This window comes from Thermochaetoides thermophila (assembly GCF_000221225.1).
Source record: "Thermochaetoides thermophila DSM 1495 unplaced genomic scaffold scf7180000011823, whole genome shotgun sequence".
NCBI lineage: Eukaryota > Fungi > Ascomycota > Sordariomycetes > Sordariales > Chaetomiaceae > Thermochaetoides > Thermochaetoides thermophila.
Window position 1 is genome coordinate 617,185 of NW_006383039.1, and position 26,707 is coordinate 643,891.

General features: G+C 51.0%; 6 protein-coding genes across 6 annotated transcripts; 4 read left to right on the plus strand and 2 right to left on the minus strand.

Moving 5' to 3' along the window:
• Nucleotides 1-1,275: 1,275 nt before the first annotated feature.
• Nucleotides 1,276-3,285, plus strand: CTHT_0074370 (uncharacterized protein; the record flags this gene model as incomplete). Its single annotated transcript, XM_006697626.1, has 3 exons — nt 1,276-2,598; nt 2,721-3,137; nt 3,220-3,285. 3 exons carry the CDS (start codon nt 1,276-1,278, stop codon nt 3,283-3,285), a joined length of 1,806 nt encoding a protein of 601 aa, XP_006697689.1.
• Nucleotides 3,286-7,206: 3,921 nt separating this feature from the next.
• CTHT_0074380 (uncharacterized protein) lies at nt 7,207-9,766 on the plus strand (the record flags this gene model as incomplete). Its single annotated transcript, XM_006697627.1, has 5 exons — nt 7,207-7,942; nt 8,021-8,702; nt 8,777-9,294; nt 9,507-9,563; nt 9,672-9,766. The coding sequence occupies 5 exons, from the start codon at nt 7,207-7,209 to the stop codon at nt 9,764-9,766; spliced, it is 2,088 nt and encodes a 695-aa protein (XP_006697690.1).
• Nucleotides 9,767-13,875: 4,109 nt separating this feature from the next.
• CTHT_0074390 (uncharacterized protein) lies at nt 13,876-15,042 on the plus strand (the record flags this gene model as incomplete). The annotated part of the gene is made up of 3 exons (XM_006697628.1): nt 13,876-14,018; nt 14,123-14,659; nt 14,862-15,042. 3 exons carry the CDS (start codon nt 13,876-13,878, stop codon nt 15,040-15,042), a joined length of 861 nt encoding a protein of 286 aa, XP_006697691.1.
• A 1,123-nt stretch (nt 15,043-16,165) lies between these two features.
• Nucleotides 16,166-19,234, minus strand: CTHT_0074400 (uncharacterized protein; the record flags this gene model as incomplete). Its single annotated transcript, XM_006697629.1, has 1 exon — nt 16,166-19,234. One exon carries the CDS (start codon nt 19,232-19,234, stop codon nt 16,166-16,168), a length of 3,069 nt encoding a protein of 1,022 aa, XP_006697692.1.
• Nucleotides 19,235-20,901: 1,667 nt separating this feature from the next.
• Nucleotides 20,902-21,991, plus strand: CTHT_0074410 (uncharacterized protein; the record flags this gene model as incomplete). The annotated part of the gene is made up of 3 exons (XM_006697630.1): nt 20,902-21,312; nt 21,501-21,879; nt 21,939-21,991. 3 exons carry the CDS (start codon nt 20,902-20,904, stop codon nt 21,989-21,991), a joined length of 843 nt encoding a protein of 280 aa, XP_006697693.1.
• Nucleotides 21,992-23,932: 1,941 nt separating this feature from the next.
• CTHT_0074420 (uncharacterized protein) lies at nt 23,933-25,129 on the minus strand (the record flags this gene model as incomplete). Its single annotated transcript, XM_006697631.1, has 1 exon — nt 23,933-25,129. The coding sequence occupies one exon, from the start codon at nt 25,127-25,129 to the stop codon at nt 23,933-23,935; it is 1,197 nt and encodes a 398-aa protein (XP_006697694.1).
• Nucleotides 25,130-26,707: the final 1,578 nt, after the last annotated feature.

Sequence of the window (26,707 nt, forward strand, 5' to 3'; positions counted from 1 at the left end):
TCATCATAATGCTTCTTGCCGATCGTGGCACAGAGGTCAAAAGGTCTTTACTCCCTGCCAACTGCTTCCGAGACGTAACCTCAGAAGAGAGCAAGATGAATGTCTTTGATGTCTCAGGCAAGATATCCGAAGTGGATGAGCACAGCATTCTGGCCGCCGTTCTTGCCTCACTCTAAGACCTCAGATATCTATGCCAACAATAAAACGAGACCATTGATCATCTATCCATATTACTCACACACTAAGGAGCATCAAAACCTGGGCATGCAATGCAGCACTGAGGTAAGAAGATAACAAGTGTTAAAAGCGCGTGGCGCAATCAGAAAGCTTTGGCAAACTTTCTTGACACTCGGTTGCATCTCGAAGTTGAGGAAGCTGTGGAGTCTAGGAGCTATACTTATATGAAGCTTGGGGTTTCCATGCCTTAGTGTCAGAGAAACAGAGCTCGTATTGGCCCTCGAGTGTTCTTGCCTGTTGACCGCATTCCGTCGATGTTTCAGGGTTAGGGTTATCGCTACCGACTTCGGCCGCTCAAGGATTAAGGGGTAAGGTCCACCAATGTCAGCAAATGTCGTCTCCAGAGAAACCTTGTGAGTTGACATAAAGACGAGAACTTCTGAGATGATCTGAACATAAACTCATGGCAAGGTGAGCTATGCATAGCCTATGCTCACGTGCTACACAGCCGTTTGGCAGCCCGTGCCCAAGATTTTTGACTCGGATAACAAGATCGGCGCCAAGACCGGAGATAATCGTGGTCATCGGGTTTAATTCGCCCGAAATCCCTAATCTAGCGCCAGAGGTATCTTCCCCACGAGGCATGCTTCGTTGCTTGACAAATCGCAAACTCTCAAACAGCCCATTAAAGATGAGAGTGTGGCGTTCTCGCCACATGGGGTAACTTCGCACAATTGTGACACGATGACTGATTGGTCCGGTTATCGTGATTCGAGGGTTCATCAGTGGCTGAGGACGGGCTGAGAAGGGAGAGAACAAAGAGTTGAGGGTGTTTCATTGCCAAAGGAGGAATGCCCAGACATTGCGTGATCGCATTTGTCCCGCACGCCATGGCACAGAGAAGGCGCGTTCTGACAGCATATTAACACACCCAATTAATAACGAACCAACCCGCTGGTAAAATGCGCGCGCGACAGTCTCCCCTGTTTTGTTGTCGTTTTATCCTTCCCAGATTCGCAGACAGGGACGCTGGATGCGGCTCATGTTGCGGTGAGACAAACCGACCGCACGTTAACCGGAAACAGACTGGAAACCGTGATGGATTCCCTCCAGGTCGTAGTGGTGGCATCACCCTTTGTTAACCTGACCCCGCTGTACGAGGTTGACCCCGACGCCGATGTGCTCCTCATCGTCCCGCCACGAAACAGCTCTGCCGTTGCCCCGTCCGACCTGCTCGGCGTGAAGCCCAAACAGACCAGCACAGCGCCCCCTAAACCAGGGGTCCGCATCAAAGTTTCCTCGAAGCACCTTGCCTTGGCATCCAAGGTATTAAAGACCAAGCTCTTCGGCTCAGGCAAGCTCCCCAAGCAACCAGATGGCCGCGTCCACCTTCAACTTAGCGAGGGATTCGACTCCCAGGCCGTGACGATCATCATGAACGCCATCCACGGTCGGGGCCCCAGAGTCCCCAAGTCTGTCGACCTCGATCTTCTGGCCCAACTCGCTCTAGTCGTCGACAAATTTCAGTTTTATGACGCTCTTGAGGTCTACGCTGACAGATGGATCTCCCGTCTGGCGCACACTCTTCCCCAGTCCTACAACCGCGATCTCATTCTTTGGATCTACATTTCGTATGTATTCCGAAACGAGGATATCTTCGCCTCGATGACCAAAATCGCTGCCTTGCAGAGCTCGAGACCAATCCAAACCCTGGGCTTCCCCATCCGGGATAAGATCGTGCAGTCAATCGATGGAAGTCGCCAGGCTCTTTTGTCTCGCACACTTGCGACGCTCTACCAATCTCTGGAGGAACTCGCCAGCGGCGGCCTGAAACCAGCCTCCTGTTCTCACCACGGCACCCACGACTGCGGCGATTCTTTACTCCTGGGAGAACTCGTCAAGTCTTTGCACCGTCAGCACATCAGTCTGTGGCAGAAGCCTTCAGCGCCCTTCACCGGTCTGAGCTACGCCTCTGTTGCTGAAGGCGTTGCCTCAGGTCTAGAGCTCTATCAGCAGCGTCAGCGGGTTGAAGATTCAGAAGTCCTCTCCACTACAGCCCGACCCAGCACCGCTTCTTCTAGCACAAGCACTCGCCAGGTGCAAACCGTCTGGTCTCAATCAGAACCCAAGAAGGAGCATGTTATTAAAGAAGACCTTCCCGAGTGGAAGAAGAAGAAGAAACATCTCGCCTCCAAATCGAACGCCAACCCCGCCTGGGGTATCATAAACCTTCCCTCTGTTGGCCCACGCCTGCCCCCCACGCCAGCTGCCAGCCCGGAACTGACGTATGCCAAGGTTGCTGGGCTGCCGGACTTACCTGGTGCTGGGGCGGGGCTGCAAGCAGACTGTTGGGTAAGGAGGGTTACGGGGAAATTGGAAGGGGTGGAACAGCTGGGACGGGAGGTCGAGGGGTTGAGGTTGGTAAGCAAGTTGGGTTATCTAGCATTTTAAAGAATGAAATTCGGGAGGGGGATGTATCAGGTGAGGCTGATGTGCGGGGGTATTTGGGGATGGAGATTGGTGCTGCATCAGAGGCTACTCAGGGCAGGGATATAGTCTCTGAGGATAGCAATCTGAAGAAGGGGAAAATGGTGCAAGGGGATATGCCGGAAGTTAATAGTCCAGATGAGGGGAATTTGGACACGGAGGATGAGTCTCAAAGTGGCAACTTGCATAAGCAGACTCTGAAGAGGAGATATGAATCGCGGATTGACGACCTGAAAGGGGAAGGTCTGGGGAAGGGCGAGGAGTCCCAGCTTGAGGGGATTGGTTCAACAGGGGAAAGATCGCAGAGAGGAGGGCAGTCAGATAATGACAACCTGCAGCAAGAAGAGATGTGGAGAAGGGATTACTGGAGGGGAGACCTCGTACAACGACTAGAGGGTCTGAGTGGTAGGGAGGGCGACCTGAGCAGTACTTTCCTTGTGAAACAGGGGGAGCTGAATGGTAATAGGCCGAAAGTAAGCCACCTAAGTGGGACTATTGGTCCTATTGCGTGTGCTGTGGACTTTGGGTGTGTTTGGACATCCTGCTCTTGGGCAGGGCATCACCTATGGTTTGGAGCGAAGGAGTCACAGTCATTTTGCTCAAAAGTTCCCTGGCACCTAGTCTTTTCCTTTGTCTATTTGTTCATCTTTTCACCTTTTCTTCTTTCGGGGTTTTTTATTGAAGTTGTCGTTAATATCTTGTGCAGATGTATTTTCATTTAACAAAGGGTATTGTTCTTTGTTTTGGCATATGTTGGAACTTGCAAGACGGGAATCGACGGACGCAGGACAGAACGCTGGGCCTCCATCCAGCTTTCTCAACTTGTGACAGCTTGACCATACGAGCGTCAACACATGGCGTAAGGCCGCCATGGTGGTGATAGAAAACTCAGCCAATGGTTTAAATAGAGCAGCTCAGTATGCCTTGTCAAATGCGAGGTTGCTTTTGGGGCTTCTGGCTGAAAAGCGTCTAGTGGTTGAATTGTGTAAGAATTTATCTGTGAGCTCTCAGTCAACGATTAAAGCCTATTAATGAGCGAGAGTGAGCACTGAATAAGCGGGGATACCACAATGCTGTCTTTGCCCTTACCCATCATCACAATACGGAAAGGGTGGACTCATGGAAACCTTAAATCTCATAAGTGGGATGCGATTTTAGACTTCGCTTTTTTCCCTACTCAAATAACCTGAGCGACGGATATTGCAAGATTAGAACCTTGAACACTACCTAGTTGAAGGCTCATATTGACCTTGTTAGGTCTTGATCTCCTTGATTTGTAGAGAGACAAGTAACTTCATAGAAAAGCTTCATCCAACATGAAGGCCAACGATTCTGATGAGGCCTTACAGACATGATCAGATAAACCATCAGATAAGACCAGCAGCATCGATTATACTTCAGAGAATTACGGCTTCAAGAAAACTGGCGATGAGAGACTCGGTAAATGGTGTCAAGCCTGAAAGCACAGCCGACTTAACCTTGCACCCCTTTACTTGGACAACCTACCCCATGATCCCACCCCTGACAAATGCTTTGCCCACCAGAAATTGATGTTCGCCATCCAAAAGATAAAAGAGACCATCGCATTAACAGACAGTTTCTGGGGACTGTGGGACAGCATGGGACACACTCAGGAACTCGACCCAGTGCATCATTCCCTTGGCGCGCATTGAGAAGGGGGAAATCCTTTCATAGAGCTCCGAAGACCAGACCCTGAGCCACAACACAAGACCTTGCCCCTTCTGAGCCAGATCCGGGAGAAAAGATGGGTTTATTTTGTTGCTCGGACTGTTGACCGTTATAAAGCTTAGTGAAAGTTTTTACTGATAGGACTCCAAGCGGAACTGCTAACTAACGAGAACATATTGCTCCTAAACCATGGCAGTTATGGTGGCTTTGTACAGGGTACAGGGCATGTTGACTGGCGAGAGGAGATGTTGCCCCGTTAGGTAAGCTAATGTTTATCAAAATGGTTGATGTTATGGCAGTTTCGTGTGGTTAGAGTCTTCAGTTATGGTCCGCACCTATGTATTGGTATGCATTGGTATTATATTGTCTTTGGGAGAGTGGCCTGGTTGGGTATTTCTTTGCATACTCAGCTTGATGTTAAAAAGACAAACTGCTAACAACGATAGACATTTTTATGATCTGGCACGCCATATGCTCATTCCTCGTATCTTCCTTGGAGACGTTATGTGTCACATGGACACGGCAGTCCAAGGAAAGGGATGTCCCCGACTGCTAACACAAGGGACACCAGAGACAGGATGATTGAGCGGCACAAATGCGTGGTTGATTCCAGAAGATGTTTGGAGCCGGATGACCGAAGATAATCACCCATATAGCCGAGGCATGATGAGAATTCTATAAAGGAAGCTGCCCGGTCATGAAAGACTTCTCTTGGTTCCTCCTCTCCCTGACACAAGGACACCGAGGACCAAGACAGACTGTTACACGTAGTAATTGACTTCGCTTGCACCTCACATCGTCAGTGACCATTATATAACCCATTTGACCCATTGTCGATCTCTGTCTGCACCAGACCAAGTCACCCGTTACACCATGCGAGCAGGTCTCAAGCTGTTCTGGACAACGGGCATGCCTTGGGACCTTACCAACAAGGCGATCGATAAATCAAATTTTGAGTATCGAGTCTCATACGAATGAAAAAATAGATGGAACCAGGAGACTGACTGTGCATGATCAAATATTATGGCACCGGCACCTAACTCCACCTCATGCACCACATGTCATGGCGTTTGCGACATAACACAGCCTGATCATTTCCCAACACCGCCGCGGCCGCCTGGTCCGGACGGAGAAAGCCCCGACAACCTGCCAAGAATTTCCTATTCCCCTGTGACAATCTGAGGTAGTCAAATATGATTAATTCAGATGGGACCCAGCATGGCAAACCTGGACTCCCCACAAGAAACACTATGCATGTCAACCAAACTCGTGAAGGATTTTCACCAATTGTTCGAGGAACCATCAGTAAAAGGACCTATGGCAGGAACACCGTTGTATCCAAACTGGGAACAGGGAACAGCATATTCGGATTGAAGACAATCCGAGGCCCTTCTATGGCCTAACAGAATCTTCTGATGCCACGGAAATAGTTTTTTGATAGCAGACTACGACTCGACCACAGGAAATGGGTTTGAATGTTAGACGTACCCGAAGCTCTGTATGTATCGTTTGGTTACATAGCCCAACGGCCCGGGATACGATGATAGGCGCTATTGTCAGATACAAGTGATTTACGCTTCTCGCAGGCAATCCAGGTTCGTTTATGGCTCCTATCCTAGGCATTAATCTTGTGTGGCATACGCATCAATTGAGCCCGAGATAGTATTAAATTCAGTTGCAATCATACTGCTGGCTGATCGTTGATCATAATGATAGGATTGAGGAAACGAGACTGGACCATTGCTTTGAAAGGACGAGCAAGCTGTACCAGAAACTGTATGGAGGGGTTTCGCAGCATTGACTCATACACACCTCCATGTGTTCTTCAAAAGTAGGTAATAAATGAGCTTTGTAGGAACTCTATTCAGTTTGTAAACAGCATTCCTTTTCTTCACGTAAATTTGCACTGCGTCATCTTTCTTTGCCCAGAAGTCCTAGGTGCCATACAATCAAATATCTCTGTGTGAAAGAAATTAGAAAATTTAACCGGTGGAAACAAGAAAGTGTCCAAAAATAGTATCCAAAAAGGGTTCTACTCTCCTGCTAATCTAAACCGTTCATTTCAAATCCTTGTTCTGTCTTATCAGCACCTCCTCTGTGACGTCTCAGTCATGCAGAAAGAAGGCTTCTAGAACGCCCAACGATGCTCCCCCGCTTGATAGCGGCCTCTATGGTCGTGCTTCCATGCATGGAACAGCAGCTGAAAGGCGGGGTCCTCCACTCATTTGGCGCCAGAACATGTAAGCTGCCTTGCGGCCCTCGCTAAGCCCCACCGGCCGCATGCCTCAGCTTGACGTGTTTGTGTTAGTGCAACGAGTCAAGTATCCTATGTGTGAGAGATATCGCAACACATGTCAACCACAATGATGCATCTCGGGCAGCATACCAGATTGAGTTCTCGGTCATGCAAAAATGGAAACGCTGCAATCTGTCCTTGTGTTATCGAAAAGAACCGCGTTCAAAAAGGCTCACCTGATGCTTGAGAGCGCATTCGAGGTTGGAGTGGCGAGGCGGATGAAGAGTTAACAACGCGACGTTCAGCTGAGAGTTACCAAGTTGACCAGCCGCTAGAATTGGCTGCATCTCAGGCTTCACATCAGGTTGACAGCCCTCGACCGGCACGACCATGGATTCAGAGCACGTGTATAAAAAGAATGAAAGTCCTCGACTCCTGTGCGAGTGTGCCATCTTGAATGACTCAAGAGTAAAGACCTTTCAAGTAGTTTTTAACTGCCACGGCTTGACTTACAATCATCACTTTTTCATTGCGCTCTCTCAGTTTCTCGGCTTGCTTCTGTTGTTTATTCTAATTCTTGGGTTTTCTGGCCAAGACATCCGAGTCCCTCGTCAAAGATGTCGGCAACTTCTGGAATATCCCAACCTAACAAACGGCACTCTATCTGGTGGCTTAAGCACAATCAAGCGTCCAACTCTTCTAACAGGGCGCCCACTATCTCCAACGTCGCATTCGATGCCTCCAAGTTCAATAGGATGGCTTCAAACGACGGCAATGTTTCCAGCGAAGGTGCTTCTCCGTCTGACTCTCCCCCGCCCTACCAAACCGAAGCTATCCAAGACGTCGATCTGACTGCCGGATTTAAGAACCTGAAGCTTGAAAACGGCTGCTCCCCTCTGACGGCGGATTCTTGTCTTGCCCATCTAAAGTTGATGTTTGCCATTCAGCAGATGAAGGAGGAAGTCGGTTGCAAAGATGGCCTCTGGGGTCTCTGGGACTCTACCGCCGGCTATCATGATTCTCTGTCCAAAAACCCTTTGGACAAGACTACAGGGTCTGCGGGAGCAGAAAACCCACAGATGTCAACTGCCGGCTCGGACCTGAAGGACAAGGACAATGATGCCAGGCTATCTTTGTTGAGCAAAATTCGGGAGAAGCGATGGGCCTTGTTTGTTGCTCGAGCCGTCGATCGTTACGAAGCCTGGTGGGAGCATCTATCCAAAGAGTTTGCCGTTAGGCCTGTGGACATCAATGCGAGGACATCTGAATTCAGCTATTCTGATAACTCATGGAACCAGTCCGTCCTTCCCACAGCAACCCTGGACTGGCATGAGATATGGCTGCCGCCCCTTGGTAAGTTATCCCTCTTCCTGACTACATACATTGTCATTTCTCTTAAGTAATCAACTCTAACACGAAGCGGCTTCGCAGATGTTCTCATGGTCTGGCATACGCATATGTTGAATCCCCGGGCATTTCTTGAAGATTGCATGCGGCATCGCATCACAACTTTTTGGAATAACGGCATCCCATGGGCGCTCATCGACAAGGCCATCGACAACAACACGTTTACCTACAATGTATCAGATGCGTGCAAGAGGTTCTGGAGCAGAAAGACTAATCGTGCTTGGGAGAATGAGGATGACCCGATGGAAAAGACCCTCCGATGCCCCAACTTGAAGTGCTTCAAAATGATTAATATTCCATGGACAACTTGTCAACTTCCAACTTCATACGTCGATGATGAAAGCACTCCAATTGACTTCGATGGCACCGGTTATGGCGACGATCTGAACTTTTCCTGCCAGCACTGTGGGGCTCCAATCAACACAGACATTTTGACCTTCTTTAGGTTCAACGTTGACAGGGTATTGGCCATCATAGAACCCTCCGGGAGTCCAATAGACTTGAAAGACAACTCCGCCGACTCCCTACTGATCACTAGGGATATGATGTTGGGCATGCCCAAAACCACAGAGAGTCGGCCGATGCCCGGAACACTCCTGCATCCCAAGACGGGAACTCCGGTTCTGGATACGTCCCTTGATGATTACTTGGACGTGTCTTTCCCCCGTCGCTTCTTGGTTTTTACTTGGCAGTTGACAGATAAGCTGTACGGGGTGACCCCTACATCCTGGCCGACAATGAACTCGGTACGGACGTCCTGAACGGGCAGGTGAAGGACAGAAAGACCATCGAGAAAGCCCAGGAGAAGATCCCGTCTTCTTTGCGGCCCACATATCACTGGCGGGCCGTCAGGCCTATGGCCCGGATTGCTCTGCGCAAGATGATGGCTCGCTATTTCCAGAACCACAGCATGTTCGCCCTGGACCTCCGCAGCGCCATCATGAGACAAGGCATCTTCATCCAAAAGATGTGCCAGCTAGACTGGCTGCATAGCCCCATGGCCAGAGACACCATGAACCGGGCCATTAAGAGATACCACAGGTTCTTTGCCATCATCAACAGGTACCCTGGAAAACTCGTTGTGCCTACCCTGGATATTGATCTCGTTTGGCATACATATCAGCTCAGTCCGGGGGAGTACTATGACTTCAGCATCAAGCATGCCAATTACGTCTTCATTGATCACGACGACAAAATTGAGTCTTCAACGCTCAACACTCAGTTTGAGTGGACTTGCAAGACGTACCAATCTCTCTATGGAGAAGTGTACAGTCAGTGTACCTGCTGGTATTGTGAAGGTGAGTTCAGCCCCGTAAGCTATGATCATGCCATCAGAGAGAATTTGACCTAGGTTGACTCGTCCTTCAGCGATTCGATCTGCCAACATTCACCCCATCGGCGGGCTCCTTGGATTGTCTAAACAGCAGAAAAGTATATCATAATACTCTCTGTCTCTCCATTCCTAACTCCTGTCCCAAGGATAGAAATTCTAATTCTTGTTTCTGATCAGTTGCCGAAAACTTTCACTCCTCTGGCGAGGCAAATCTTCATCCTCCCGACACCAACCGTAAGTCCTTCTAGAAGCACCCGGACCACGATCCCTTCCCTCTCATCCCCGTGATACCAGCAAAGCACGCTTGTCAGACAAGCTAACTAACCCTCCCCCTCAAACAAGACATCTCCTCTCATCCTTCCATCAAACTGATCCCCGCCCCAGGCTACAAAGGTTCCAAAGGACTCGGCACCCCGCGCTCCGAACTCCTCTGGTAGAACGCCCTCACCCGCCGACACGCCGCCCACAAAAAGAGTTTAGACAACGCCTACAAGCGGGCCTGCGCTCGCGCAAAAAAACATGGTCGTGAGCCCCCCAAACGAGACGAAGTCTACTACGACCACTGGGGCTATCCTTACCTGGTTACTGCCCCCTTCGTGTACCCCCTGTACTGGACACCGGCAATGTATGCGCCAGGAGCGTACCCTGCAGAAGCAGCGATTTGTGGGAAAGGAACGGATGCCGGATGTGTGGCGGGAACGTGTGCGCCGGGGATAGGGGCGGGGGTTTGTGCAGGGGGTGGTGTAAGTTCTCGCCTTTCTCTCCAGGCCGAGCCTTATCTATGCCTTCAAATTTTTCGAAGCCAATCATGCTGACAAATTATCTGGATAGGGATTCTGCGGCGGCCAAGTGAGCACCGGCAGCGTGGGAGGTGGCCCCGGGGGCCTTGGTGGCATTGGAGTCTGCGGTAGTAAGTAGTCTCTCTCGACAGGTTGACTGTCCTATACAGATGGTTTGAAGATTTAAGGAGCTAACATTGTCATTTGCCAAGTCGGCGGTGGTGTCGGCGGTGGTGGTTGCGGTGGTTGTGTTGGCGGTATGTAGAAGAGTTTACCAGAAGACTGTGAGGGTGGCTGGGAATGCCTTGAGGCAATTCTGTGTGTCCTTGGCTACATTACCTTCATAACCATTAAGTGCTTGAGTCAAGCATGTTGTTTCCTTGTCCGAGAACTGGGGTTGAATGAAACTCTGAAGATGCTTTCAGAATACGTATAGCTTGCTTAGCCATACCTTGTTTTCCTTTAGTAAATCAATGCTTTATATGCGTGGCATGATTGTACATCTCTCGACCTTGTTGTCAAGATGTCTAACCTCTCGACCTGAGACATGTGCCGAAGGCGCCTTACAGAGAGCCTCATCATGACAGCAAAAGCAACCCTCGAAGGTGCGCGAACCTTTACACGACTGATCAAGAAAACTTACACCGCAACTTTGTGGTTACTAGTCCTAGTTCTGCAGGTGGGAATTAAGCAGAAGGGCATTTCACTAGCCCTGAGACAAGCGGGCAAGGATGAATACGATCAGGCAACCTATTTACAGATGAAAGGTACGATAAAAAATTTCAATCATGGGGTTGTGGGGCTATGGTCGATACAGGATTGGCTGGGTGAGCTGCAGGCCCCGCTCCGCCCTGACGCATGGAGCAGGGTTCGCGCAGCTCGGGAGACCCAGAGCACTGGTAGGGTGCGATGTGGGCGGGAGATTACCCGAACCCAAAGCATTGGGTGGCTAACTGACTGCAACCTGAAACATCGTTTTTGTTGTGGGCGTCACTCGCTATTTGGCGTTCTCTACGTCTTGCTCCCATTCTAAGCCCACCTAGCAGGAGGGCGGATTTCCAAAATCCCCGCTCTTCGGTAGTTGATGGGTCTGACTGATAGGTTGCGCGAGCAAGGTCGCATCTATCTTGTCAAGTTCAGAACTCGACGTAACTAAGGTACTGGATCTCTGTAGGACCCCAAAAGTTGGTGGACTTCGATTGCTAACCTAGAATTAAAATTTGCCATCCTCTGTGATTCTCGTCGGTGTGGGCAGTGAAATCCACTCTCCCGCCGTCTTGGGCCGAGGGATTGCCGGAGGTTGTATCGTCAATGTGAAGATGAACTTCAAGAAAGAAAAAAAAGCAAAATGAGGTCAAATTGTTGATGTTGAGGAGGAAAATGAAACTTCCAAGAAGAGTAGTGCACAAGCAAGGTAAGTGAGGAAAGGCAACAGTCGACCAGAGCCAGGAACGACATCCTTACCGCACAACGTGTAACATCCGCAAGGCTCTGGGAAAGCTCCTTACCCAGCTGGGATGCCAATCAAAATATTTCGGGCCGGAGGTGCTGTTTACTAGCACATCGCACGATTTCTCGAGGCTGTGTCTTCACGGTTGGTGATTCCTTCCCCTGCAGCGTTCGCATCAAGTTTTGTCTTCTATGGTCATTCTAGGTTCCACACCTCAGGCAGATACGGATTCATATCACCATCCGGATTGCTAGAGCATGTCGCATGCAATTAGGAGTTTTGTGCAATACACTGCAGATAGGTTCATCCACTCCATAAAGCGTTCGTCTCATATCTGCTCACTAGAAAACCCCTGGCACCGATCTGCCCTGTCACTGAGATCAAAGCATTGACATATACTAGGTAATTGCTCCCTAGCCTTTGACATCGCGTACTCTGTCACCCGAAGTAAGGCAGCGGCATACACTTACCATTACCTAACATTTTATCAGCAGCATTCGTGTTGCAATATGTAGGAAAAATGTACGTCAACAAAAAAGGAAAGCTGGATGCTGCAGAACGCATCTTGATCTCTGTTGATATGGTTCTAGCCCGTACCCGAAAGACTGGACAAGACTGCCAAGCTGGACAAGGTGCAGAAAAAGAAAGGCACCCAGCCGGGGGCAACCCAACGGGACGGTTCGTAGACCTTGGGCGCAGGTTCGGGCATTTCCACATGCCGTTCCAACTTACTGTCTCATTGGCCATCTTTGTTTGGACCTAGACAAACAGGATACGGCTCGGCAAGTGTTCGTATGCCAGGGCATTCGTTGAAAGATCTTGGATTACTTCCGCGTAACGTCATTGGCGTAACGGCAGGCAAAATGCAGGTGAGGGGGCGGTAGGGCGAGTGTGCATGGATTCAGTTAAGCCCGAGAGCAAGGCTGAACGTGTAACGAAATAGCAAATAGGTACATGCTGGAAGCTTATCTCCTTGCCTAAGTACTCGAGAAAGTCCATGTCTCTCTGTAACAATAAGTACACACCTGCAGCAAAAGCTATCCTAAATCACAGAACCCTAAGTTCAGAGTATAGGTGATATTTTGCTAAGAGGTACTTCGCTGCATTAGCGTGATCGATCCAACAAAATCCGATCCACGGCTCTTGATACAACAGTATACTATATTGAACTTAAGCTATCATTGAAGAGAGTACTGTGCCACGTACAGCAAGAGCATTGCGCTCACCCACAACCTGACATCATAACTAATAAGTTCCACTCTTCCACGTATGCAATTACTACATAATACATTCTTACATACGAGATACTTACCCGAGGAACCTTTTCTAGAAGGGCCCACTCTACCCAAATTCGTGGGCTCGGTCCTCCGTGCGGGCCCAGTTCTCGGCCTGCGGGGGTGGTTCAGCCTTCCGAGTCAATCCCTATTCTGAGTAGATATGGGAGGACGTCCACGCCCGGTCAGAGTAATGCTTTAGGCTGAATTTTGGCTGTGTAGGTCACTCTCTTTAGTTGTTGATAGGAAAACTGCGAGCAGGCGTGGATCGATCCTTTGGTGGTGCAATTGGCATGCCGTCCACAATTAGCCAATGAGAGGTTCAGGATTCTGCCAACATGCAAGTCACGATCTCTTGTAGCATCCTTAGACTTCGATTTAAGAGGTATAATCTGCATTCAATGTCACTAAACAGCTTGGAAAAAAGTATGACAAGTGAGTATAAGATTTACGTTTGTACTTTAGAGTTTTCCGTATAGTAGAAGAGTTTAAAGCATGCTTTGACTCCAAGGCAATATGTAAGCTGAAGCATCTGTTGGAATGTCTAAGGTTTCAAAGGCGGTGTGATGGTTGTATGACCAAAGGGGTGCAACACCTAACACTCCCCCTTTGACCCACTTATAACTAATGGTCAGTTTCTCAGCCGTTGTGTATTAGGTTAAATCCGGGCCAGGTGAGCATGTAACATGCACCACATAGGAGAATGTATGCAAGTACGCACATCACATGGGCTGAGGGGATCGCGAGGGGAACTAGGATTTGCCAGAAGGGGCGATCCTACTGGAGGAACTCACAACCCCCTAGCAATAGAAATGACTTAATGAATAATCAAGGCAATAAGCAACGTGCACCTGTGGAGGCGATAGTCTCACATAGGTCGAGGCCCTTCTCCCTGTTGGGTGTTTCAAGGGACATTCTAAATTTATATATGGGAAGCTTTCCACCAGCTCTTTCAATATTCTTACTCTCATCAAGACACATCATCCTCAATCTGCAGAACGTTCACATGCACGCACACACCAACACATAACGCAAACACTAGCATGCACCCCAGTTCGATTAACTTCCTGGGTCTAGCCCCCAACCCTCAAGATGCAACTCCCCTTCTCGATCCTGCAGCACAGGATGTTGAGACCATGAGCCTGTCTGAGTCTAGCGTTGTCGGTCTCTATACCTGGGGCGAGAGGTAGGCTTGTCCCCAGTAGCCAGAAGTCAGGGCCGATGACTACTACAAAGAAGCCCGAGCAGTTATTCAGCAAAAGCCGAAATACTGACACCCTTTTCCCTCAGTCAACTTTTCAACTCCAACCCATTCCCAACTGAGTTCCTCCCAACACCAGACCAGTCAGTCTTCAACCCAAGCCACAGCCCTTCTGGCTCCTCCAGCCCTGTGGTCTCATCCGTCTCCTCTTCGTCTGAACGTATCATTAACACTTTGTCCCTCGCCAACCATTACCCCCAGCGCCCCGCCCTAGAGCACTATCTCACGACTCCCGAACGGCACGAACAACTTTTCTTCTCCAACATCCCTCTCGAGCCCATGGAGTTCGAGCCCTATCCCAACGATCCTCTCGGCTGTGAGCTGGCAGACCTCTCCCAGGAGGACGACCATCTCGCCGCCGATATGCTCCGTCACAGTATAGAGGTCGACTCCAAATATGATCTCGACCTGGTTCAGTCTCACCCCGAAATCCACTGCCGTTCACCATCCGTCAGCACCAGCAGCACACTATCCATCGCCGCGACCTACGACTCTGACGGTGATAATGACCATGACCATGACCCATCACTTTACGACCCCGGGATTGAACGTACCCGCCGACAGTTGTAAGTGCCTCTTCCACCACTCCAACCCCACCTCTGACCCCGATCCCAATCCTACATGTTCTTCTACAATACCATGCGCCATCCCATATCACGAGGGACCAAGCTCATTGGCTTTGCTCTAAAGCATCCCCTGGTGCCTGAAGAGATTTAAGGCGAACGACCTCGTGACCCAAGACTGACGACATTGTCTCCCACAAAACAGGAAAAGCACTATCCGCAGAGTCGTCAAAGAACAATGCCGGACTAATACCCGAGTGTTGAAGAAGCCTCGCATGCGGCGGCGCGGTACCAGTAAAGGGTCGTCCTCGCTCTCGCCAGAAGAAAGTGACAGACCAGCTAAGAAGGCCAAGCTTGAGTCCGAGTCCGCAGCTGTTTTTGAGTGAAGATCGACAATGTGATCATTATGATACCCAATCCTCGGGAATGTATAGAAGGTAAAGAGTTGAAGTGAGATGGATGGCATCTTGGTGGCAATCGCCTGACACCCCTGAATATGTACACGATACAACATTTTCGTTTGGATATAGAGACCTGTCATGATTCCGCTGTTATCAATAATATTCAAGTTCCATTTCAACTAGTCGTTCATGAGGTCATGAAAAATGACATTGTTCCTGATTTATATCCAAAGGGGGCCGTCAGCCATCCATCCATAATACATGTATCCATCGTCCACAAGCAAAAACGTAGGGGGGTTGAAGGTGCTCATGATGATAATGATGCTTTTTGATGACAATGCTGAAGTTGGTCCCATACCAAGCATATCAGGGCCCCAAGCCAGCCGTCAGTGGCTAGTCGCAGTGTGGTGTGACCACAAAAGTGCAACCAGAAAGACAATGTCCCTTCTAGACAAAACGCCCATCCAGATGCAAATGCGAGACAAAAGCATGGGGGATGTACTTTGGGTATGTTCTGTGACCAATCCATCCAATCGCATTGGAAGTCAGTTCCCACATCCATAAATTTAGGTCAATGGTCGAAGGAAATGTATACAAGAATCCAAGCCCCTAACTTGCGAAACGTAAAAGCTAACAGCCGCCCAATTGCATGGCTTACGAATTGAGCCACACTTAACCAAGAACCTCCACTCAGAGGTCTCGTACACAATGCGGTTCGACTGAGTGTTAGGCATTCGTAATGTTGTAATGCTGCAGGGTGACCACCCCCCAATGTTTCTGGAACAGTATCGGCCCTGGGTATACATTCCAGGATCCCATGGTGGTCTAGGCTTGTCGCTCTAGTTCTCGATTGCTGGGCTAGGTGCTAGGACGGCACATCCGCTTGCGACAATAATCTTGTATTTGAATGAGTGCATGTATGATAAAGATCTTGGATGCCCTCGAAGCTCTCGAAGGACATGTGTCGTGTGTGAATTCTGCTTAAGTGTCCATCATGTCCATAGGACATGACGCCAACGTCCAATGCTTTGAGGGTCGTTAGGGGCCATGGCTGAAAACTCAAGTTGCGATATCGGTAATTTTAAGACGTCAGTTTGCGCTCAATTCCTCAATCCCTGCTCTCCAAGGCATTCTCTTGCTGGACCACAGCCCCCTTCTTCACCGCCGTCAACGGCTCAATAACCTCATTAATCGGCGTCCCCGGAGAAGTAGTACTCCTCGAGGAAGGCGATAGCGCGGCCGAAGCAGTGCTCCTCGACGCAGTACTACTGGACGAGGCGCTCCGCGATTGCAGGGAGTGACCCATCGTTGCCTTCCTCACACCCGCAGCCGGGCCGGGAGTAGTGGGCCTCGAGACCGAAACGGGGGTGCTGCAGCCAGAGGGGGAAGAAGCGGGGAGGATGGGACTAGTGAGGGTGAGCGAGCGAGCAGCCTTCTCGAGACGGAGGTTCTGGACGTTCAGAGCAGAATCAACGTTCTGGGATGAGTCGCGCTCTGACTTGTTGCTACCATTTTTGACAAGTTGCGGGACGAACCATGCCTCGGCGTCCACTAGGAAGCGCTCAAACTCGCAGTCGAAGTTCGTGGAGACGGCGGCGTCGAAATCATCCTCGAGGATAACAGGCAAAACAGGAACGACAAACGTGGGCTCGACATCGAGCTTCTGGGACTCAAACGTAGTGGCAACTTCAGTAACAGTCTCGGTGGCATTTTCGGCAGCAGTCTCCATGTTCTCGGTGATGGGGACAGACTCGATCTCAGTGCTGGCTTCGGTCTGGCTCTCAGAGGCCCCAACGGCGACATTCTGCTCAGTTTCAGATGTAACCTGAGCTGTTCCCTCAATCCTATCCCCGATGACAGGCTGGACCGGTTCATTAGCGGCAGTAGGAGCACCAGTTTCGGTAGTCTCCTGTTCCTCAACTGTGACTGTAGTCTCCTCAACCGCAAACTGAGTAACCTTAACTATCTTCTGAGACGGAGCCTCGGCGTCATATTTGGCGTCGAGAGCAGACAAATTCTCAATCTTGGGAACAGCGGCATCCTGCACAGTTTCCTCAACGACAGCTTCAGCCCTAGCAGTAGGATTTCCCTGAGTCTCAGCGAGAATCTCGGTTTCGGCAGCGACAAGCTCGGTCTCAACAGAAGGGGCGTTCTGAGGGTCAGCGACAGATTCCTCAGCTGAAGCAGTAACCTTGACAGTTTCGCTTGTGCCGGGCTCAACCTCGACGATGGGAACCTCAGATTCAAAGGAGACATCAACAGGAGCATCCTGCTCAACAGTAACCGAGGCCTCAATGGCTTCAAACGCTTCGCTAACGGTGGACTCAGCAGGCTCGACAGCGACCTCAGGAATTTCCTTGGAGACAGGCTCAATCTGAGAGGCAGAAACCTCGACGATCGGAGAAACCGATTCCTCAACGATAGAAGAAAGGGTCTCAACAACCTCCTCGGTGACAACCCTAGGTTTGGCAGCAGCGGAAATCTCAGCCTCGCGGGTCTCAGCTTCGGGGGTAGCATCGCCAATGAATTCCTGGGTTGCTGGAGTCGGAATCTCTCTGACAGGCACTGTCTGGTTCGGCACTTCGGTGATAGCAGCAATGACATCCTCGGCCGATTCCGGAGCAGCATCAGCAACAGTAGAGACGGTCTCGGTTGAAACAGCAGCGTTCTTGGTCTCCACAACGGCCGGCTGGGGATCAGCAGCAGGGACATCAGCCTTGGGAGTCGACTCAACGGTGGAAGCCGGATATTCAGCAACCGCAGACTCCTCGACAGGAGCTTCGATGGAAGTCTGCTCGACAGGGCTTTCTTCAACCGGAGCTTCGGTAACAGCCTCAACGTGGACTTCGACAGCAGACTGGACAAGAGCTTCAACCGGAACTTTAACAGGAGTTTCGACAGCATTCTCGATGGGAACCCCGGTGGAAACATCGACAGGAACTTCTCTGACGGAAGTTTTCTCGACATGGGGGATGGCCTTAGCAGTCTTTACCTGGGCAGCATCCTCAACAGTAACCGGTTTCTCCAACTCGCTAGTGACAGTCTCAGCTTCCTGTGCAGGGACCTCAGGTTCAACAACCGGGAAAGACTCAACAGGGGCATCCGAAGCGACAGCAGCAGGAGTCTCTTTGACCTCGGTAGCCTCTTTGACGGGTTCCTCGACAGTGCCCTTGCTGACCTCAGTGACGGCATCCTGCTCGACCGGAAAAATGTTGACCTGCACAGTTTCCTTAACCTCAGGCTGTAGTTCCTCTGCGGGAGCGCTCTCCTCAGCTGCCGCTTCGAAGGTCATATTTTCGACAGGGACATCACGAGTGACCTCAAGAACAGACTCGGTCTCAACTGCAGTCTGGGCATCAACCTGGGCACGCTCAGAGACGTCGACAGAAGAATCCTCAACAGCAGGAACAAGCTCTTCGACTGCCTTGAACTTGACTACAGGTTGAGCATCAACCTGAACGAGTTCGGCAGAGTCCTTGGCATCCGAGACAGTTTCTGTGGCAGAGACCGTTTCCTCAGCGGGCACGACAAGAGTTAACTCGACCTCGACTGGCTCGACAGGTTGTTGATCCTCAGCCGTGGCAGCATCATCCTTTATCGTGTCAACCGGAATCGATTCAGCCGTGGTAGTCTCTTCTAGAGGCGCCACAAGTTCCTTTTCATTGACTGAAACGCCATTGGCAACTGGAACAGCAGGATCGTCTGACTTGGTACCGGCATGGTTGACAACGATATCCTCGGAAGACTGGACCTGTTCTACTGCATCCGACGTTGAGACAACATGATCAACGACAGCCTGACCTATTACTGGGTCGTCCGAAGCAAGCTGCTGGGCCAATGCCTCCTCTTGAGGAGCATTGGCCTCCTTGGCAGCCTCGAGACCATCGTCGACAGCAGGCTCGGGGGCCGGAGAAACAGCGTGAGTGGAGAGAACCGGAGACGAGGGAACCTTAGACGAGACAGGATCGACAGGCTTGACGGCAACGACAGCGGGGTCGGCAGTTGGGATGGCGAGAAGATCGTGGTAGAACGATGTAAAGACCTCGTTGATGGGCTTGAGCGGGCCGACGCCGGGCAAAGCCACGCACCCGAGGGGCTTGCGCGCTATGGCGAAAGCCGGCATTGCGCCCGCGCCCAGCATCATCGCTGTGGCGGGGAAATTACCGGGAGCGGCCATGATGGGTGGTTCACGGCCGCTTCGAGAAAAAGCAAGAGGAGAGATCGCGGCGATCTCAATTCTGTTCACTAATGTGGGCGTCAAGACATGACTTGGAGATTTTGTGCAAAAAGCGAGCGAGAAGAAAGGCGGAGAGAGGGCAGAAGTGGAGGGGTAACTGAAATCTAAGAAGGCGGTAGGGCCGCTAGGTGTGCTGCGGTGCAGTGGTATTTACTCTCCCGGAAAATTTTGAGCGTGCCGGTTGGAGGACTGGCGGGCTGGCAGTGACCGAGGGCGCCAGCAGGTGGAGCCGCCCAGGCCACAAATACTCACAGCGGCCTGTGAACAAGAGTCAATCGCTTGATGGTGGGGTGAAATGGAGGGTGGGGTTGGCCAGCCCAGGTGGGGTCTTTAGGGCACCAACCAACCTCCAACGTCCAAGTCAGCGCTGCATAAGTGTCGTGCAGAAGGCACAAGATCGTGAAACCACAGCCAAGGTGAAGGCAAGATGAGGATCAATGCCTTCAAATCGACTACTTGAGATGTTGCAAAGGCTTTAAGTGGGTAATTGAGGCATCACGATACGACATTGGGCCCCGGGAGGGAGGGTTATGTACCCGAACAGAGCGCTTTTTTTTTTTCGATGAGAGATTTCGCGGCCGTGGTCTTGGGCTCTAACAGGCGAGCGGCTGGTGATTCTACTCATTAGAATCATGCATTTGGCTTAACTCAAATGGATTACCACCAATTGGGTATTCTCGTCATGAGGGTGCAGGCAGCCCTGGGCCCTTGGCTCAGGATTATGGGCTCCGCTGCTTGCGACCCTAACCCAGGACATTCAGCATTCGATGCCGATGATGTGCCATCCTCTGCTTTCACTCCTCTAATCTGCTATCATATGCATATTTCTCCTACTACTACTTACCCTCGCTTTGTTTGATCATTGCTTTATATATTTCCCTCATCAAGTGCTGTTTTCGACGTTGAAGTCTTGTTTCCCAGGCTATGATCTAATCCAGCCCTTCTCCCTCCACGCGTTGTTTGCCTTCTCGAGTCGCTTTACGATGTCTTTGAGTCCGACATCCGTCTCAGTTCATAATGCCAGAAACACATCCAAACAATGAGCGAATGGGGGCGCAAGCACTGACATCTTTCAAGTCCAGATCTCTTCCGTTACGACACATCCAATATGTTCCTTGGTCACCGGACTGGCACTGGCATACGTGCTTACCAAGCAAGTGTCTAAAAGGGCCAAGGAGGTTATTGACCGTCGTACAACGCCCAACTCTCTTCTGGCTTGTGAGACTGCGTGAAGTCTGTGCGCAGGGTATCTTCACAAGATTACTAACAAGCGCGTCTGCAATAATGGGACTTAGATAACGCGCTGAGCTGGCCACTATGTCCCTTGTATGCCCTCATTTTTTCAGAAGCTTACAACGTCAACAAAGACAGCATTTGCAGGCTTGTCAACAGCGCTGCAAGTATGACACTACAGCACTACAGCGTACGTTGCAATACAAGCGTCATGGTCTCGCTGAGTGTATGCAGACACTTCAAAAATGGACATTTAAATCCTGTCGCTTGCCAGTTAGGATTTCTCCCTCGAACTACGGAAAGAAATCAAACATCTCAATATTGGGTCCGACTTCCTTTGAGACAACGAGCCCGAGTCGACTTCTTTTGGGACCATGAACACCGAGTTAGCAGTTACCCAACACGAACCTGAACCTGAGTGCCGCCTCTCAAGCTCCGAGACCGCCACTATCTTGGCATGGCGTTCGGGCTCGGAACCTGGAGAACCCCTCCCCGACCAATGCTTCTTGCGCTGGCAGTCTGTGGGCTTCAAGGACGTCAAGCTCAAGCTCCTGAGAACGCCAAATACGCCGCCGTTCACCTTTACGACTGAAAGAGCATCCTGGATCGTTCAGCCAGCGGTCAATCTGGCGATGGACATTCTAGCGTGTCCACGCGGCCGGAAGGTTCTAACCATGATGGTCCAGGAGCTTCCGGAGGAGATCAAGGATCCCGTCGTCTACCAGATTGGACCCAAGGCCATCGTCCAGCAGTTCCTGCTACGGCTTAGGGAGAACTTTGCCAAGGTATACATCACGGACTCCTTGCAGAGGGATGTCCAAATTTGGTCGCTTGTGTGGGGCCATGATTCGAGCGAGCTGTCTCGCTTTTTAACCTGGAGACCCAGCTCGGAGGTATCAGTCTTCCTACGGCGACACGTGCGTCTTTCTATGTTCTGTTTACATATTTAACCACTCTTCTAACAACCAACTAGGCTATTGAGACCGCCCTTTTTGCCTGGGACCAAGCTGGAGCCCAATCTGAAAATGGGGGCGCTACGCCGCTCGGCGTTCACGACGTTCGCAGGGTGATCTTTTTTATCGGGGTGAGCCTCGCCACTCAGCTTGTGGACACCCTCCTAGGATTGCTAGCTGGGAAGTACGGTACCGAAAAGAGCTGCCTGCCTAATTGGCAGGGGATCTTTCAGGACCGTCTCTACGGCGGCAGGCTTCGGCGCCTTTTTAACCCTATTCACTCGCGCAGGGCTCAACAGCCTGGGTTTCTGTGCATTGAAACCCAGGACAAGCGCGAAGCAATCAGGCCAGATGTTATTGATCACTTCGTGATGAGGGAATGGTACCTCAAGAAGATCGGTACGTTGCTACATCTCTTGATAATCTCGAGCGATGGAATGCGTGCTAACTCTGCATAGTTTACTTCGATCCCTGGGTTCTCGATCTCGAGTTTTGGCTTTTGTGTATTTAGATCAAATATATACCACTATTGTTGATGTTTCTTAAAAGTTAATATAGTCATGCATAGTTGCATACCTTCAATTCTATATTCGTTCAAGTCTGCTCTGGCACCACCTACCACCTGCCCAGAGTGTGCTGTCTTGACAAACTGCTTAAAGATGAGACCTTCCAACTGCGGAGATGTTTGTAATAATCTTGATATAGAATCCTATCGGCTTACTCTCTCTTGATAGTTGTTCGAACTACATTTTGGCCTAATTCGGCCCATTCACACAAAGAGATCATCCTCAATGGTTATTTCGTCAAGCCAAGGAAATGACCAACGTTGAAGCAGCCCACTTCGGATCCGATGACGTCATATTTGCCAAGAGTTTCCCACATGAAGTCCCACAACGCCAAGCCTGCGGGATGAGAGGGCGGGGACCCAAACAGGGCATGTTCTCCATTCCTCCTCAAGGTCCCACCTGAGCTTCTCATCAACGACTTCGTAAAGTCATCATGTCCTCGTTTATTTTGCCTCAGGAAAATAATGGAGGTCAAGTCTTATCTTAATTCGCTCCATGGCTTTGTGACAAACGCTGACAAAACTGCGACAGCCCGCTTTACCATTCCGTTCATCGTCAGGTTCTTTGACCCACGAAATCAGAGCAGGCGCTAAGCACTGAAGCCACCGTTTTCACGGCGACGGAGCCTGTCACGCAAGTTTGCGTATCTATAATGTCACTCTCAAGGATAAGACCCAACCGACCGGCATGACCGCATCTTCCGTTCCAGACTTTTCTTCTACTTTCTTTCCACTATACCATCCAGGAGCAGGGGCTCCAGGGAAACCTCACAGTTCACACGAGTTTGGGGCTAATTTTTTAACACCGACTATCTCGCCGGGTGCTCAGGATGATTGGGGGCTATATGGCAAACCAAGATGCGAATGCTGGAAGAGAAGCCCCAAAAATGGAGGGAAATGTTTCTTCATTCCACCATGTGTTTTAACAAGGCCACGGCCGACCTTACGAGAGTCCTGGCCAGACGATGGCCCCTGAAGAGATCGTCGAACTTTTACAAAAACCAAGGCATTTTTACGGCTCTTTCTGTATTGCGGGCAGATTAGCGGGTGCACACGACACGACTTAAAGGTGTTCATCCTCGCCAATGCCCATGTGTTTGGAGCTGATTGCCGGCGTTTCGGCTCTCCGAGGAATTTGATAGAATTGAAGGAATCAATAAGGACGGCAATCCTCCGGGGGAATCACAATTGGTGTGAGGCGTCTGAGAGTATTGTTCAGAAGGATGACGAAGCGGTGGAGAAGGCTGATCCCGTGCCGTTTAACGATGTCAGGCCCACGACTGGGTTTGTCAAGGCACCGTGAATGAATAGTTGACTGTGAGATTAGGTTTAAACTTTAATTGATGGGGCCTTTCTGATTATGATTGAGCAAACCTCTCTGGCTTGTTCACGAGGTCGGAGGAAAAGAAAGGAATTAATCCCAAGATTCTCGTCTTAGGGCTCCGCTTCCATTCTATCGTACTTGTATCTCTCTCCTGCGCAGTTTCGTCCAGGAACCCGCAACATTTCTGTCTTGGCTTTCTCCTCTATAAATACTGCATGCTTTCATCTCCAAAACTCCATTCGATCAAAGTTATCAAAGCCGGAAGTGGGTTCAGTATCCTCCATCGCAAGTTTCGGATTAAACGCTTTGATTTGATGCTTGATCAGTCCCTCTACATACTGGGTTGATCGACCTTTTCATCACATCAGGAACAGCGGCAAACATTGGAGCTGTCAGGGCAACCTCATATAGTAGCATTAGGGAGAGTATCTACTTCATAACGACCCATCTCTCAATACCAATCCAATCGGCGTTCTGGTTAACTTTATGTCTGCATCTAATGAATGCATCGTTATCATCTTCCCACCACTTCACAACAGCAATTCCCATCACGAGCAAACCCCTTAGCTCCACGGCTCCCGACCTCCCTGACCACCAGGCGGCGGAGGAGGAGGAACGGCACCGCCCCGATTGCCGCCAACCTGAGGAGGGGGTGGAGGAGGGGGGGCAGCACCGCCACGGTTGGCTCCATCGCCGGCGCCGACGATTACAGGAGGACGTTGACCGTTAACCTGGCCACCGGGGGTGGCAACCTGGCGGTTTATGTTTGGCGGCAGGGGAGGGGGAGGGACGCCATTCCGGTTACCAGCTTGGGCACCAGGAGCAGGGGGAACACCGTTTTGAGTACCACCGGGACGAGGGACGTTCTGTCCGTTGTTGACGGGGAAAATGTTCTGGTTGTTGTTGGTTGGCGGGGAAGGAGAGACCTGACCCCGGTTTCCCGGGACAGGAGTATTCCTGTTACCGGCCTGGTTACTGCCAGGAAGAGGGGGAGAGGGGACTCCATTCTGCCCCCGCTGAGGACGGACCGCATTCCCATTTGGCGGCAGCGGTGCAGTCTGTGTATTCCCAGGAGAAGCAAGCGCAGCCTCGGCGTTCCTAATACCGGGACGGGGAGGCGGGGGGGGAGGAGCAGCCGGGAAGGCAGGGGCACGAGCGCCGCCGGGGGTGGGAGGAGGCCGGGCGACGCGAGGAGGAGGAGGAGGAGGAGGACGGGCGACGCGGGGAGGAGGCGGGGGAGGACGGCTAATGGCACCGACAATTTGGCCAATTGTGCCGAGGAGGGAGTTGGTGCGAGGAGTTGGGACTGCAGCCGCCTGGATGGAAGATGTGTCGCGTTGTTTGTTGCGGTTGCGGCCGCGGCCGCGGCGGCGACCGCCTGTACCGGCGCCATTGTCATTACCAGTGTTGGTGCCAGTGCCAGCGTTATTATCATTGTTGTTGGTGTTGCCGGCAGCAGCTCCTCCGCCAAAAGCAGCAGCCTCGAAACCACAGCCTTGCTTTCCAGCTTGGGTCTGGGCACCGACTCCAGAGCAAACACCGATGGTTTCGGCGCCGCGGGGGAGGATAGCACAGCAGCCTGAGGCACAGTCAGCAGCGCCAAGGCACTGGCCACCGATGAACTGGATACCGGCGCCGTTGCCGATGTTTTTCTCCCCGGCAGGGTCGGGAAGGTTCTGCCGGGAGGAAAGGTGAGGGGCAGCCTGGACGGCAACGAGAGACAGCGCCAGGCTGCTTACAACGTGGCCAAGCTGAACCATGTTGGAAGAAGGAGTTGAGCACAGCTTCAACGAAGGGAAGATGGAAGGAGTATTGAGAAAGGAGTGTCCGTCCAGACGGCACCAAAATTGAGACAGAGAAGAAGGGACACCAGGTCCTGGGAAAAGTAAAGACGATGATGAATAATGGTTGAGAACCTGTTGGCTAACTGTGCCAATGAGGAGAGGAAAACCATGGACGAGGAGGAAGATGGCTGATATTTATGCACCTCGTCCATCGTCAAGACGAGCTGGATGTCGACCTCTTGCGACTTCTTCCTGAGACTTTTGCAAGGCAGGGAGCAAGATAGCTTTGTCGGAAGCGGCTTTTCCTCCATCATGTTGGCTCGACATCCCCACAATGCTGCCGGAGAGTAGGAGATCAGTGGATGCTTTGGTTACAAGTTTTCATTCGTCTCAGACTCTACTGATAGACTGCGCGCCTAAGTTGCATGTCAGCACTAACACCGCAATGTTCGGCAAGTGGACGGCCCACTCGGCGACATCGTGATCGGAACAACGGCATTATGAAGCCAGGTTAGAGTTGTCAGAGAAGACTTTGAAGCGCTAAGGGTCATCAGCACAAAGTAGTCCCATCAGGGGTCTCTATTTACTGATAGACTGCGCGCCTAAGTTTCATGTCAGCACTAACACCGCAATGTTCGGCAAGTGGACGGCCCACTCGGTGACATCGTGATCGGAACAACGGCATTATGAAGCCAGGTTTAGAGTTGTCAGAGAAGACTTTGAAGCGCCAAGGGTCATCAGCACAAAGTAGTCCCATCAGGGGTCTCTATTCCAAGCTGTCTCGATTATCACACACGTCTCAAAGAACTTTTCAGGCCCACCAACATCGCGTAGTGTGTGCCTTGCTTTCAGCTGTAACATCGCGAAGAGAGAGTCGAGACCTAGACCGGTCTTTCGGCATTGTGAGGGTAGAGGCCGAGGAAAGCCGGATCGGGACGCAGAGGACCGTTAAAACTGTTGGAATACTTCCAGGCAGGAACCACAAAGTTTCAGATGATTGTCTGGTGTCAAATGTCAGTCACAAACGTTGGGTCTTTCATGAATCAGTGACGTGATGAAGAAATCGGCATAAAAGACGTTGGTCCAGCACGTTCAGCCTTGTGGGGCATCCACGTGGATGTGCAAGGAAGCTAAAGACGTGGCGTTCTTGGTATGGCTTGGCGAACTACTACCCCACACTCCAGGATCCAGCACGCATCTGAGGAGGGCTTTTCGACCCTTGTGACATGTCACTATCGCCACCCGGGCTTCTGAGTGTTGTCTCGGATCTCAAGGCACCGGTTTCACTGTAGAGGTCATCTGAAGTCTGGTTTTAGACTGGTACAAAACAAGACGAGATCGCGGTGTTGCAACTGTCCTGAGTTTGACAGCGGCACTTCCCGTGTGTAACCCACGATAAGCTGGCCGGAAATCTCGATGCCGTGTTTCATGCGGCTCTTGGCAATTTCGCCCATCTTGGGGCGGCACAGTGAGATTTGCGAAACGTCGCCATATCATGGCGGGCAGACTGCAAGATACCGTACTGACATCTGGAGCACAGTCACACCACAGCTA